Below are 15,278 nucleotides of genomic sequence, written 5' to 3' on the forward strand. Positions count from 1 at the left end.
AGCATCCCCTTGCTCTTGTGCAGGTGGCGCCTGGAGGAGGAGGAGCCTCTGGCTCTCTCTGTTCACACTGCCATCTCACGCACGTGCTCCGAGACGGTTGTTTCCCTCCTCTGGTCCAGTATTCACGTTAGGTTTGGGTTTTCTCTTTTTCCTTAAAAGGGAGAAATTGAAAATGTCTCCTTCATTTTTTGTGTCTGTCCCTTCTTTAGCCTTCCTTTCTAGCTGCATACTGGGCTCTCAGCTGCATCCTGCTCTGAGCCTTGGGCTTGCCGCAGGAGTCTCCTTTGCTCGTCATCAGAACTTCTCTTGCCTTTTGATCTTTTCTCTAAAATTTAATCCTGAATAGGCATGGCCTTCAGTAGTTAGTTCTCTGAAAGTTTATCCCATGTACAGTTGGAAGTCACCAGCCGACATTTCTGTTAGGACCCTTTTCTGTTCGGGGAGAATGCACTTCAGTGTTGAACGATTAGAGTCTTTTTCGGAGGCGACTGATGTTAGCCTGAGGTACATGTGTATGCGCTGCTTGTGGTGATTTGGGAGCCAGAATGGTGGCTGGCCAGTGGCCCCGGGGCAGAGCCCTGGGTATCTGGCACCTGCCGCAGCACTGGCCGCGCGCGTCTCGGGCAGCTGTGAAACGTCACATGTGGACGCCACACCTGGGCCGCCGCTGCAGCGCCTGAGCCCGAGGAAGCTTGTCTCTGCTCATCCAGGAGGGCGTGTGTAGATAGCAGGACGGATCTGGCGATGAGGTTTGGCAGTGAGAAAGGAGCCAGGGGCTCCCCCCAGCCCTGTCTGTTCAGTCTCTCAGCCCTTGGCAGACATCAGCAGCCTTCCCCTGTTCACCCCTCACCAGCTGGGGCTGAGAAGGAAGCCGGCGATTCCCCAGCGCAGTAAATAGGTCTGTTCACCTCCTGACCTGTGATTTCCTGGTGGCTCTGAGTGGCGATGGAGAGGGAGGGAAGAAAAGGCCTCAGAGGCCTGGCTTCACAGAGCGCTGCGCAGGGTGGAGACTGTGCCCCAGGCGGAGCTGCCCCGCGTTTCATCGCAGGTCAGTTCCGCGCTTGCCAGCCCCCTGGCCGCCGGAAGCCGGAGTGGATCTGAGCTCCTGGGACCCAACTCACTTCTCAGCTGCAGAAATAGGTGTCGCGTTCTAACACACCTGCTTTTTAGTTTTGGGGTTCTTTTTCTATTTCCACCTGAAGAATTGTGTTTTTTTTTTCTCTTTGCAATTGAGGAACATAACGTTTAGACTGTTAACTCGGTTGAACTGATGCTCGCTTCTCAAAACCGTCTTCGGTTTTCATTAAACTGAGGATTCTCGCCATGTTTGGAGCTGTCACATTGTTAGAAACCCCCCGTCCTCCTCACGAAGTGTGTACTGTGTGGGTATATGCATTTTCAGTTAATTCATTTCTGCAAATAAAGTGAATCCGTTTTTTAAGAAATTTTAATAACACTTCTTAGCAGATGACAAGATTTTCTTGTTCCTGTTTAGTTCCAGTGTCCATCCCAACGTGGAAGAGAAATGAGATAATTAGGTAGCAGAAGAAGGCAATGGCACCCCACTCCAGTACTCTTGCCTGGAAAATCCCATGGATGGAGGAGCCTGGTGGGCTGCAGTCCATGGGGTCGCGAAGAGTCAGACGCGACTGAGCGACTTCACTTTCACTTTTCACTCTCATGCATTGGAGAAGGAAATGGCAACCCACTCCAGTGTTCTTGCCTGGAGAATCCCAGGGACGGGGGAGCCTGGTGGGCTGCCGTCTGTGGGGTCACCCAGAGTCACACATGACTGAAGCGACTTAACAGCAGCAGCAGCAGGTAGCAGAGGCAGGCTGGTAAGTGTGATTAGATGAAAGTGGTGTGAGTCTGGAGGCAGTTTTATCAGAAGCTCCATGATTATAGCGGAAAGAAAACACGCAGTAGGAAACGTGTTAGCAGGAAAGCCTAGGCTGCCGTTTCCAGAGCCGGGACTTTCCCGTTTAGGACTTCGTCATTCAGGCACATTACTTCACCTCTGGAATCTGTTTCCCCATCTTTAAGATGGGGATAATGTGACTTTTCCTGATCTGAAAGATTTGGGTGAAGATCAGAGAATTCAAAGTTTATGAAATGATACGCTCCTCTGCAAATGTTGGGTATTGTTCTGCTTTTGATTTCGGTTGGTTCTTAGAACTATATTTTAAATGTGCATATGTTAGGTCAGAACAAACTGATACCTAATAAATCCTGGAGAATTGAATTCAAACTTTATTTTGCTTATTATACTTGGAGAAATTTTTATCTAATTTATTGAGGCATAACATTACATAAAATTAAATGCACCCGCTTCCAAGTCTTGCATGTTTTGACTCTTCAGCTGAATCGAGTAGATAGGTATTTCGGTGATGTGAGCAGATCGTCTCAGCTGGCAGTTGACGTTTTTAACGTGTCTGCTGAGTGGCCTGTCAGGTCCCCTGCCTTGATTTGAAAAGGATTCGCTTCCTGCTCTTGGAGCCTCCTGGGTTGGCATGGCACTGAGCCTTCTCTCCACTCCACACAGGGGGCAGGGTGGGGAAGGGAGCGGTAAGGAGCCCCAGGCTGAAGGGGGAGAGTCCCAGGCTTCCCCAGGCTCCGTGTTGAGAGTCATGAGGCCTCGTCACAGGGCCAGAGGTGGCAGTGGCCACAGTCACTTCGTGTGAAAGACCGTTTCACGTTGTCACCCAAAGATGCAGCGAGTCAGGAGGTCCCCAAGGAAAATGTATTTAGGTTTTGGCACAGGAATGAGCTTGTCAAAATCTTCTCTCCACCCCTTGGTGACTCTGTTCTAAACCACGGTCTATGAAAACTGGGCTTCCGTAGCCTGGATTGAGTACCCCCACCCCTGAAACCCTTAAAGCGCTGGTTTTCTGCTCAGAAATCCTGTTTACCCAGGACCTCCACATGACTCACCTTCTCTGATACTTTCTCTCTCATCAGTGGGTTTGATTCCGTGTCGTCTACTCTTTGTAAAATGGAAACACACGTTATTGTGAAAGTTAAACATGATTGTTTTTTAAATCCCAGTAATTTAGATCTGTTTGAAGGAGAAGGTAAATCCCCTGCCTCATCCTTCAGGTATAACCACTGTTATAGTTTGGTTGTATGGTATGTCTTACAAAAATGAGATTGCTTTACATACCATTACATACCTGCTTTTTCAGTTAACACTACACTATGGGTTTCTTTCAATCTTACGCAGGATGTGTGCTTCATCTCTATTAAGAGCTGTGGAGTCTACCTTTATACGGTTGTACCGTGGTCTCTCTAACGTCTCTCCTAGTGATAATTTAGTTCATTACAAGTATTTTTCTATCACACATAAGGTCCTTATAAATATCCTAATATTATAGCCATGCACACGTGTCCACTCATTCCCTTAGGTTAATTTCTGAGAAGCAGAATTTCTGTGTCAAAGGGTATCCTGGATTTATATTTGAATAAGGTGCATCTGATCACAGACTGCCAACTCGCTGTCCACAGCAGTGGAGGAGAGCGCCTGTTCCTCCTGCAGTTAACACGGAGCCGGTCAGTCATTTGAATCTTTGCCAGTCCTTACAGGCTGAGATGTGCCTCGTGTTGAATTTGCATTTCCTTGAGTCTAAATAAGATTGGGAATCTGCTTATTGGCCTCACGGGTTTCTTTTAGCGCCTGTGTACTTTGAACGTTCTTCTGAAGTCGAGGTACTAACCCTGTCTTGTACCGGGCTCTCTGTGCCCACCCTTGATAAGCTGTCATGACTTCCTTCTCCGAAGGGTCTTCAGCTTTGCCGTCATCACATCTGTTCGTCTTTCCCTGTGTAACTTCGTTGGTGTCTCAGCTTTGGTTCCCCGAGAAGGAGGCCCTTGAGAATTGGAACGCAAGCTGTTTCTGTAGTGTTAGGAATGGAGGGAGAGGCGGGAGTCAGCCTGGGAAGGAAGGGCTGTCCACGAAGGATGCCTCCTGGCCAGAGCCCACCAGGCGAGAGTCTCGGGATGCGCCGGGGACACGACCCACCCAGCCGTCAGCTGGTGGTGAGGCGGCTGTTGGAGGGTGTTTCCGCAGTTTATCCCTGCCTGACAGGAACATCCTAAAGGGTGCAAAACCACCTCCGCCACGCAGTGTGTCTGGGGCTGGAGTTGTCTGAGGCTCCCTGTCACCACCCGTCGGGGACCAAGGGCAGAGCGGGGTGCCGGGGCTGCCCGGGCCCCCCGCACCAGCCGTGCGGTCTCTACACAGGGTCCCCCCCACCACCCCGCGCCAGCCATACGGTCTCTGCACAGGGTCCCCCCCACCGCGCCTGCTGTGTGGTCTCTGCCCAGGGTCCCCCTGCACCTGCTGTGCGGTCTCTGCATAGGGTCCCCCTGCCCTGCGCCTGCCCTGCGGTCTCTGCCCAGGGTCCCCCTGCACCTGCTGTGCGGTCTCTGCATAGGGTCCCCCTGCCCTGCGCCTGCCCTGCGGTCTCTGCACAGGGTCCCCCCGCACCTGCCGTAGGGTCTCTGCCGCAGTGAGGCGGCAGCGGGGGAGGGCAGGACCCCCTCCTCTAAAAAGGCCCTAGCTTGGGGAGTCCCGCAGACTGCCCCCGGTCCACTTTCAGAGGGGTGGGAACCAGACGCCTGGGGGAGGAGTGTGGGGGTCTGTGGATTGTGCGGTGAGCTCGCTGCAGGGAGCGTCTGCCGCACCTCCTGCCTGTGACAGTCACGAGGAACCTCTCTCAGGCACCACGCGGCGCTGGGAGCTGACCCAGACGAGGCTTGAGGGCTGCCCGGAGGCGCCGGCGGCCTCTGTGCAGGGCTTGGCATGACATGTCCCCACCCTCAGGTAGAAAACCCTCACGCATATTTTCTTCCAGTTCCTGTTCAAACTTCTAAGGTTTTGTTTGTATTAAATACCTGATGAAATTAAAGATCAAACACTTGTTTTAATGGTTAGCCAGTTGTGTTAATATGATTTTAAAATAATTTACCCAGCAGTTCTCAAGTTTTTAAAGAAGTTTCAGGACCCCATTATACCTTTAAAAATTATTATAAGCAAGAGCTTTTGTTCATGTGGTTAATAATTACGGATTTTTATTGCATTCAGGATTAGAGCTGAAACATTAAAAAAAAAAATAGTTCATTTAGAAATAACCCAGGACATGTTAACATGCAACTCTGATTTTCCAAATCCAAAAAACCTAGATGAGTGGCACTGTTTTATATATTTGCAGATTGCTTCAGTGTCAGACTTAAGGCAGCAGCTGTATTATTCTCTCTGCTTCTGCACTGACTGTCCTCAGATCATCCTGTCAGGAAAGCTCCACGGTGCAGGTGTGAGAGCTGCAGGGGGAAGAGGCGGATGGTGGTTCAGGGCTGTGGGTAGCTCTGACCTGTGGACTGCCGCATGGACTCGGGATACTGCTCGTCTGCTTACTTCCCTGATGGTGTCAGAGCCAGCTCGAGCTGAGGGCGAGTTTGTCCTCCAAATCCCCCTGGGTCTGTGCTGAGGAAAGCGGTAGGGCCTGGACCGTGGACGTGCAGCAGCTGCATGGGGCGTTTGCTCAGAGCCCAGGAGGGCACGCAGGAGAGGAATCAGTAGCCTGGCCGGCCAGCCCCAGCCTGGTGCGGGCATGCGGTCTCAGATCCCCTCTGTGTGGATTAGCCACAAACGAGCCAAACTGGAGTACTTTCAAGGGCAGTGAAAAATTTTAAATATTAAATAAATGCTTTATTAAACAATGCAATTAAAATAATTGTAGAATTCACACCACATAATAAGTGACCCAGAAAGTCCGCTGCTGCGAGACAGTTGAGGCAGGTCTCCCTCTGACTCTGGAAGGGCAAGGCTGGGACTTGTGCCCCCTGCCCACGGCTCCCTGCTCGCCCGCCTGCAGTGTGGAGGTGGCACAGACGGCCAGTGTGAGTGGTGGGAAACCTCATTGAGGGCTCTGTAGCCAGAGGTATGTTCTAGAGTCTTGTCTTGGAACCGAGTAGAGCCCGGGAAGTTCCTTTTTGAAGATGTTGGTGTCTGTAAGTAAGTAGCTTCTCCTTGTGGCCCTGTTGCTGTTGAGGGTCAGCACTGAATGTCTGGAGGGTGCACGTATTAACAGGTGTGCCTTACCCCCACCCACCGAAGTCTAAACAGGGGGCTCTGTCTCCACCGGCTGCCTCTCACTGACCTGCAGGGTGCTTATCGTCTCCATGGACAAGCGGGCTATGCTCCACTGCCCCAGGGAGAGCCCGACTAATCGCTGGTTTCTACTTACAGTAGCCCCTGAACAGTGCAGGGATCGGGGGTCCCAAGTACAACTTTGGACTCTTTCCAAAACTTCTAACAGCCTACTGTTGACCGGAAGCCTTACCAATAACAACCATCGATTAACATGTATTTTGTATATTGTATGTCTGCTCAGTCATACATACATACATACATACATACATAGAGGTGGCTCAGTCGAGTCTGACTCTTCGCGACCCTCTGGACTGTAGCCTGCCAGGCCCCTCTGTCCACGGGATTCTCCAGGCAAGAACAGCAGAGTGGGTTCCGTTGCCTCCTCCAGGGGATCTTCCTGACCCAGGGATTGCACCCACGCCCCTTAGGCCTTCCAGCGCTGGCAGTGGCGCGGGCTCTCACCACTAGCGCCACCCGGGAGGCCCGTGGTATGTGTGCCTACAGTGGTTTTATGCCTTCATGACATACCTGTTTCTTAATTTTTTGATATTTCTAGGCTATGCAATTAGGCTGTGAGTTTTTTCAGATAGTTAGAGATCCGCCCAAGATTTCCCAATGTATCTATTGAAAAAAATCTGTGCATAAGTGGACCCCCATAGTTGAAACTCGTGTTGTTCCGGGGGTCAGGAGTCCTCACTCAAATAGCAGTTTTCTAGATGCTGATGTGAACACTGCACCTGAAAACTCAGGTCTCCAAGGCTGATCCCTGGCTCTGGCTGCTTCAGTGGGAATAGAGGGGTAACGGCCTGAGAGCCTGACCTGCTCAGACCATTTCTCTCAATTTCTCTGGGAAAAATAAAACAAATTAGGCTTGTCTGGTTCCTGCAGAAAAGAGCTATTGTCTGGTCCACCTTAATCCTGAATAGCTACCTGTTTGACACCGTATAGGAACACGGCCTCTGAGACTCTGGGCCTGCTGATTGTCTAATTCTCCGTGATCCTTCCAATGTGTTGTCCCCCCTGTCCTCTGCAATCCGATTTTTTTTAGGCCCTTCATTTGGGGCTAATTTGTCATTTCACATGCTTGATGCCTGCCGTCACTCTTTACTCGGTAGTTCAGAGGTTAAAGCCCGATTCTGGGCTCAGTTAACCAAAAGCTCTAAAAACTCAGCTGCCCCTCATTGAGAGGAAGGGACCTCTGAGGGCCTTGATTTCTGAGGCCTGCAGTTCTTTCAGTGTCCCTGCTGGAGTCTCTTTCAAATTGTCTTAAAATAGTTTTCTTTAAAAAGTTGTGTCCTTATTCGGTGTCTAAGTTTTTTTGATATTGGAATGTGAATTTCTGGAAGGACTGGATGTTGCTTTTTCCTAAAGCAGTAGCATGTAAGATAAAACTACAGCTGATGGCTAGGTGGGCAAGATTGAGCTTTTGTGGGATTTTGTTATTTCACCTAACTTGGAAACACTGTCATATAATCCTGAACAGTGGTATATATTTTGACCAGCTAATTAGGTGTTCATTGCTATCAGGCCAACAAACCTGTACTGTATGTAGGAAATTACTCTCTAGAGACTTAGAGTCTGATGTGAGAGAGGTTGTGCACCCACGTAGCTTGTAGCAGTTTAATCCACAGACAAGGCTTTTCTGATTGGAAACACGTTTCAAAAATGAGCTCTCCAGCTTCTGCAGGCCCCTGCAGGCCCCAGATCAGCCCCATGCTCCATGAAGAGTGTGTCAAGAAGTGCCTTTGACAGGCTGCTCTCTCCTGCGGAAGATGGGAGGTCTGTGTCCTCAGTGTGGGTGCAGCCAGCCTTGGGGGCTTTGCGGGAAGGCCCCTCCCCTGGTGGACGTGGACCGTGGTGTTTTCCATGTGCGTTTGTCTGAGTGAGTTCCCCTTCCTGTGCAGGACAGCGTGCCCCCTGCTTGGACTTCCTGTTCCAGAGTGACTGCCTGGGTACACAGACGTGAGCTCCTGCATGGACCCCGGCTCTCCTGGGCAGTCCTTTAGGTGGGTCCTTGGTCTGGAAGTTCTTCCCGAGGGACGGTGCTGAAGGGCACCCCAGGCAGCCCCACCGTGTGAGCCCGTGAGGAGATCGGCCTGGCGCCCTGCGTCTAGAAGGTCACTGTTTTCCGAAGGGGCGCAGCACGGCATGGTTTGGGTCTGTTTTTATAAAACTCCTCTGATGTGTTCAGTAGCTGTCACCAAGAAGGTTGCTTTCGTCCCTGGAGCGATGTCTATTGCGAGTGATCGTGGGGGATGAGGCGTCCCTCTGGTCAACTGAGAAAAGATTCCTGCTCTTCTCTCATATTCATCTTGAATTTCTTAGCATAAGGACAGTAAATTACGAATGGACTTTGAGTCATATGTTTGTAGGGAACATAGATTTGATGGCAGATCTCTTCCTGTAAGCACTTGCTCAGTTCTGTGTTTGGTTATTGATCTTACAGACTGAACAGAGCTAAGCATCACCAGTGTTGATACTTGTTTTTTTACTGCAAAGAAGTACAGATGGAGGAGGAGAGACCTAGATAACAGGTCATTTGAATCTGTTACAGAAGATTGGAAAGTGGAGTTGATATTTGTTGCCATTTGTGTTCTCCACAGCCGCCTTCTCAGACTCTGATGTGCTCAGGCATTGTTCGGGGACTGTGTTAAGATGCAGATTCTGTTGCCGTAGGTCTGGGGCCTCAGAGTCTGCTTTTTTAACAGACACTTGGGGGATGCTGGTGTTGCTTTTGTTCAGGGACCCCATTTTGAGTAGCAGGGGTCTATAGAACTCTGGGGCGTGTGCAAATCTACTTTTTTGGGATCTCAGTTTTCCAACCAGGAATGGAACCCAGGCCGTGGCAGTAAAAACACCAAATCCTAAACACTAGACCTCCAGGGAACTCCTCAATCCAACTGTGATTGATAACAGCCATCTGGATCGCATTTCGCCTGCTTTCTCTGTACCGGGCACTGAGCAGCAGAACAGTGATCGGGAATGGTGGTGGCGTGTAACAGCGCGTGGGGCTGCAGACAGACGCGGTTCTCTTTCCCACTAACGCGCACACTCCTGTCCGGCTGCGACATGCAGAACCCTCCTCAGACGGCGTCACCCGCGGAGAGCGCGGCTCTCAGGCTCCCCTCGGGTGTGGGCTCCGCGGCCTGTATGCGGAACTCGTTCCTGTCACGCGCCTTCTGCGGGGAAGAGGAGGAGAGACGGGACCAGCCCGTCCGGTCTTCGCGTTTCCCGGGGGTGTGGGTGCCTCCAGGCGCCTGTCCTTCTGAAACACGGGTCACTGTCCTGTGGGGCGACCCCGCGGGTCCGCGGGGGCTTCTGGGAAGCACGCGCCGCGCCGGGCCGTCCCGGGACCCGCCTGCCGGCCTGCCCGTGCGCCCCACGCCCGGCTGCCCGGCTGCGGCATGCGTGTTGGGTCGTCGTGTCCCCCGCCGCCCATGCATGGTTGACGCTGTTCAGAGAACTGCGACCTGTGGGACTCCTTTCTGTTTAATATTATGAAGAAATGGGGAAGAGCCCCCTTCAGAGGGTCAGAAATGACGCTTTCACCAGAGGTGACGCGGCTCTGAAGAGCTCTGTGTGCTTAGAGGCGTTTCTCTCTTTTAAGTGTGGTTTGCGTTTCCTGCAGTGCACGGAGGAGAGGGTTTCTGGCTCCTTCCCAGCCGGGCCGGTGTGGAGGCTTCGGCGCCCCTCCCCGTGTTCCTGGACGGAGACCTGTTGGAGGCCCGCGCCCGCGGGTCTGGAGGACGGGGGCCTGTGCTCTGCGGAGCGCGCCCACGTTAGCGGGGAGGCCGGGAGCGCCCACGTTACCCGGGAGGCCGGGAGCGCCCACGTTACCGGCGAGGCCGGGAGCGCCCACGTTACCGGGAGCGGGCGCAGTGACGGGCCCTCACGGGCTGCGCCGCCGGAGCCGGGCTGCCGGCGCCCTCTCACCGCCGTGTGTTGTCCGCAGCGCTGGCCCCAAAGGCGACAACATCTACGAGTGGAGGTCCACCATCCTCGGGCCCCCGGGCTCCGTGTACGAGGGCGGCGTGTTCTTCCTCGATATCACCTTTACACCGGAGTACCCCTTCAAGCCTCCAAAGGTAAGGGGCTCCCCCGACTTGACGCTGAAGTTCAGATATTCCTATGAAAGATGAATCCGGCTTTTAAAATGAGGGTTTTAACCACAAAAAGCAGTTTCTGACAAATCTCTTAAGTACATTTGAACATAAAACACGTCTTTGGGTTGACTGCCTCTTCTGGCAAAGACCATTTCTGAGTGTGTTTCCATGGGGCTTAAAATCCTGCACATCTCCCCATAAGTAATCTCCTATTTCCCCACTCCCCACTCATCAAGAAAAGTTTCTAACCAATAAAAACAGGGTCACGGTCTCCACACACGGACTAGTACAGGGCCTGTTAGCGTGGCCCCAGGGCGCGGATGACATGCAGATCCCTGAAGTGCTCCATATTTAGAGCAAGGCAGCTGGAGACGCTCCTACCGACCAAGCCTCGGACTCCCTCGGGCCCTTCAGACCCCGGCGCGGGCTCTCCTCCAGGGTGGGGCTGCCAGTCACTGTCCCCTGGGAGGCTCAGGGCCTCTTCAGAGTCCGAAGCAGAGCCATTGTATTTCACAAGTGAAAACTAAGAGAGCGGACAAAACAACCCTCGAGTGGCTGATGTTGCTTTGCCTGCCGCTGTGGTTCTTGCCCGTCTCTGGCTCCACCCCCGGAAACGGTTAAAGTGGATTCTGTGATGTAGGCCTGCAAGACAGCTGCAGGATCGGATGTAAAGGTCAGAAATGAGCAGAAACAAACCGCATCTGCTGATCCATTTTTCAGCCTTTTGGGTGTGTGATCAGTGTTTGCTAAGCTGTTTGTCTTCATGTTCCCACTACGGTGTTTGAATAAGGTGCTGAAGTTTGCTTTGAGGCCATGTAGTTCTACCAGCTAACACAAGAGGTCAGCAAACGACTAGCTATTCAAACTCTAAAACGTTAGGAAAATATGTACATTAAAACTGCTAAAGATGAATTCAAGAAACATACAGGGAACTATATCCAGCCTCCAGGGGTAAACCATAATGGAAAAGAATATTTAAAAAAAAAAAAAAAAAGACTGTTTATATGTGTCTGTGTGTATGTATGTATAATTGAGTCACTGCTGAAAAGCGGAGATTAACACAAAATTGTAGATCAACTATAGTTCAGTTTAAGAGGAAAAAAAGGAAAATTTGAAGTTACCTTGCTTTTTGTTGGTGATTACTTCTTAAATGAGATTGTATCTGTGAATACTTTCTAATCTCAATTTTATTAAATAGTCTCTTAACACTTACTGGCCTTTTTAAGTTGTTACTTTATTCACTTTTTTTTTTTAAACCAATGTCTATTTCTTTAAAAGTTTTAATTAGAGCCATTTCATTGAAAAGGTTTTTTAGTAAAGTTTCATTGTTTGCTGTTTAAATTTCATTTAACACTACCTTATTTTTTAGGTTACATTTCGGACAAGAATCTATCACTGTAATATTAACAGTCAAGGAGTTATTTGCTTGGACATTTTGAAAGATAATTGGAGCCCAGCACTAACCATTTCTAAAGTCCTTCTTTCTATCTGCTCACTTCTCACAGACTGTAATCCTGGTAAGCTTATGGCCGTTTACCTTGTTTTATTCCTCCTCACCTGGGAAATAGTGGTTTTTCCATTTAAACTAAGGTTTTCTAAAGTTCAGATTTTATTTTTGTACAAGCTTTCAAAGGAGAAAAACTTAATTGTTTTTCAAAGAAATCTCTAGTCAACAGTTGTTGAAAAACGCAGCTGCTTCCCCAGCTGATGTGCTCTAGGAACAAGGTGTTTTAATCTGCAGGCTTCATATCAGATTGCCTTAGATTTTTACATTTTTAGTCATTCCCTCCTTTATTTATTTCTATTCTGCTTTTGCATATTTCCCACGAAGTTCTCCTGAAACGACATGCTTGTGTCTTTGCGTCTGACCTGCCCTCTGCCTGCAGGTCCACTGCGGCTGCCCCTAACTGCACAGTGGTTCCCTGCTGTATACTTAGTGATGACCAGACTCTGGTGCTTTCTGAACCTTCATTTCCTCTAACTAAATTTTTTTCTAGATAAGCCAAATACAAATTTAATTACTAAAGATTCTGTTTAGGTTTCAGAGAAGCACTGCTTAACTGAAAGTACAGGTTTCGACCTGGCAGCTTTGGCCCTTTCTGGGTAAACAGTGGAGAGGTCAATAGTTTGATGTTGCAGTAGCCTCGAGGGCCTCACCGTGTTCAGTGTCGAGACTGTGGTGCCGTTGAGCAGAAGGTGGTCCTGTGAACGGAGCTGGGTGTTGAGGGCAGTCAGGGCCGTGAGCCTCCCGGACCCTGACACGGAGGAGCAAACCCTGTGGTGGGGGGAGAGGAAAGTCTGGAAGGAAAGGCATCCAGAATGGAGGAGGGGTTTGATGACAGCCACCTGTCCACATTCTCCCAGGCTGGCACTGACCTACTGGCTAAGATTGAAATGTCCTTTTCCTTCCCTCAAAGTAATGTGCATTCTTCTCTTCCAGCCGACCCCTTGGTGGGAAGTATTGCCACTCAGTATATGACCAACAGAGCAGAGCATGACAGAATGGCCAGACAGTGGACCAAGAGATACGCTACATAAACTGGGTTTTCACAGTTCTTTACATTATTTGTCTGTCACAGAGAGAGCTGCTTATGATTTTGAAGGGGTGGGGGGGAGGGTGGGAATTGGTAAAGAGTAGGGTATTTCTATAACAGATATTATTCAGTCTTATTTCTTAAGATTTTGTTGTAACTTAAGGTATCTTGCTACAGTAGACAGAATTGGTAATAGCAACTTTTAAAAACCGTCATTAGTTCTGCAATATTAGCTGAAATGCAGTACAGAGAAGAATAGACATTTGGGTTCAGTTGCTTGTAGACTATAAATTTAAAACAGCTTAATTTCGTACAGGTTACACATGGCCATTTATGTAAAGTCCTTCCAAGACTACACACTTTTTTGTTTTGAAAAATTGGAATTTGTTTTCCCTCCTTGAAAGGGAACATTGATATTTAACAGCTTTTAGAGACTGTCATCTCATATATAAAATGGACACGTGGCTATAGGACACCAATATAGAAAATGAGTAGTTATGTATTTTATTTTATATGCCAATCTACTTTATTGTGAAGAGAGAGAGGTTTGAATCAGGACTTTTGAAAACCTGTAGTAAAATACCTTAAGCTGTTAACTGTCAGGCGTGGAGTAGGTTGCTCAGTGGATTGGTTCTATGTTGTGGACTACTCAAGTCTGCATTTGTTACTGTGCTAATAAACAATATTAAAACAACCACCAACACTGCTGCATCATTCCTTTCTTTTGCCTTTTTTGGTAGTTTTTCTTCTTGCTAGATCTTTTACTATTAAAACAATCTAGAGGTAATGCAGACTGAACACGTTGGTTTCATTTACCCAGCACCAACTGGGCTTGGTATGTTACTCTTAATTAATCCAACAGCCTTGCAGGATAACTACTGAGGTGCCTTAGAAAAGGTTAGATAATCTAAGTCATTTTCTTCCAAAGATAAGAGTTCTGCTACATCTTTTTAAAAGCATTTTCCAGTTTGTAGATGCAGTGGTAGAATTAGGTTGGTGCAAAAGTAACTGTGGTTTTGCAGTGTTGAGCTTTGCCATTTGATACTGGAACACATTCTTAAATGTGGTTATGTGATACATCATTTTAATGTGCATGTCTCAATTTACTTTTTTTTTTTTTTTTGCGAATGACTTATTACTTGCTAACAAAATGATGCTAGACAAAAAATAAAATCAATTTTCTTACTCGATCTCAAAATGAGTTGTAAGCAGCAGAGACAACTCGCAACATCAATGACACACTTGGCCCAGGAACTGCTAACACAGTGCAGGGGTGGATCAAGAAGTCTTGCAAAGGAGACAAGGGCCTTGAAGATGAGCAAGGTGGGCGGCCAGCGGAGGCTGACCACAGCCAACTGGGAAGATCTTCGAGGCTGATGCTCTTACAGCTACACAAGAAATTTCCGAAGAACTCAATGTCAACCTTTCTATGGTGATTTGGCACTTGAAACAAACTGGAAAGGTGAAAAAGCTCTGTAAGTGGGTGCCTTATGAGCTGACTGCAAACAAAAACTCAATTTCTCAATCCAGTGCAACAGTGACGTGCAACAAAAAGTGGATTTTACACAACTGGCGATGACCAGCTCAGTGGCTGGACGGAGAAGCTGCAAAGCACTTCCAAAGCCAGACTTGCACCAAAAGAAGGTCCTGGTCACTGTTCGGTGGTCTACTGCCGGCCTGACCGACTACAGCTTTCTGAATCCTGGTGAAACCATTCCGTCTGAGAAGTACGCTCAGCAATTGGTGAGATGCACCGAAAATGGTGATGCCTGCAGCCGGCACTGGTCCTCAGAGAGGGCCCGATTCTCTCCATCCGACACTCACCGCACGTAGCACAGAGTGGCCCACATTCTTGCCTCATCCACCACATTCACCTGCACTCTCGCCAACCGACTATCACTTCAAGCATCGCGACAACTTCTTGCAGGGAAAACTCTTTCACAATCAGCAGGAGGAAGAAAATGATTTCCAAGGGTTCACGGAATCCTGAAGCACAGATTTTTATGCTCTGGGGAATAAACAAAGTTATTTTTTGTTGGCAAAAATCTGTTGATTGTACTGGCTTCTATTTTGATTGATAAGGATGTGTTTGAGCCTAGTTACAATGATTTAAAATCCACGGTCCAAAACCACAGTTACATTGGCACCAACCTAATACAAGGTATTGAATACAGTTCCCTGTGCTAGAGGGTAGGTCCTTGTCGGTTACCTATTCTACATGTAGGAGTGTCTGTTCACGCTAAACTTTTAACCTATCCCTCCCCACGTTTCCCCTTTGGTAACCGTAGTTTGTTTTCTAAGTCTGTGAGTCTGTTCCTGTTTTGTAAGTTCGTTTGTGTCATGTTCAGATTCCTCATGTTAGTGACACTAGATTGTCTCTGAGTCACTTCACTTGGTGTGATAATCGATAGCTCCTTTTTTCTCTGTGTGTGGTCTTGGCTGACATCGCCATTTCTGAAGAGCCTCGATCTGGGTTTTTGTAGCTTTTCTCTT

General features: G+C 48.9%; 1 protein-coding gene across 2 annotated transcripts in view; it reads left to right on the forward strand.

Annotated features, from left to right (window-relative positions):
• The window catches only part of LOC102395276 (ubiquitin-conjugating enzyme E2 E1), a 64,203-nt gene extending 50,717 nt beyond the window's left edge, over positions 1–13,486 (forward strand). For both annotated transcript variants that reach the window (XM_025272185.3, XM_025272140.3), the window contains 3 exons: positions 10,101–10,233; positions 11,621–11,768; positions 12,692–13,486. In XM_025272185.3, the coding sequence (XP_025127970.1) occupies positions 10,101–10,233; positions 11,621–11,768; positions 12,692–12,789 (379 nt within the window). In that variant the 3' untranslated portion in view covers positions 12,790–13,486. The remainder of the gene's footprint in view (positions 1–10,100; positions 10,234–11,620; positions 11,769–12,691) is intronic.
• The last annotated feature ends 1,792 nt before the right edge of the window (positions 13,487–15,278 follow it).

This window comes from Bubalus bubalis, chromosome 1 (assembly GCF_019923935.1).
Source record: "Bubalus bubalis isolate 160015118507 breed Murrah chromosome 1, NDDB_SH_1, whole genome shotgun sequence".
Taxonomy (NCBI): domain Eukaryota; kingdom Metazoa; phylum Chordata; class Mammalia; order Artiodactyla; family Bovidae; genus Bubalus; species Bubalus bubalis.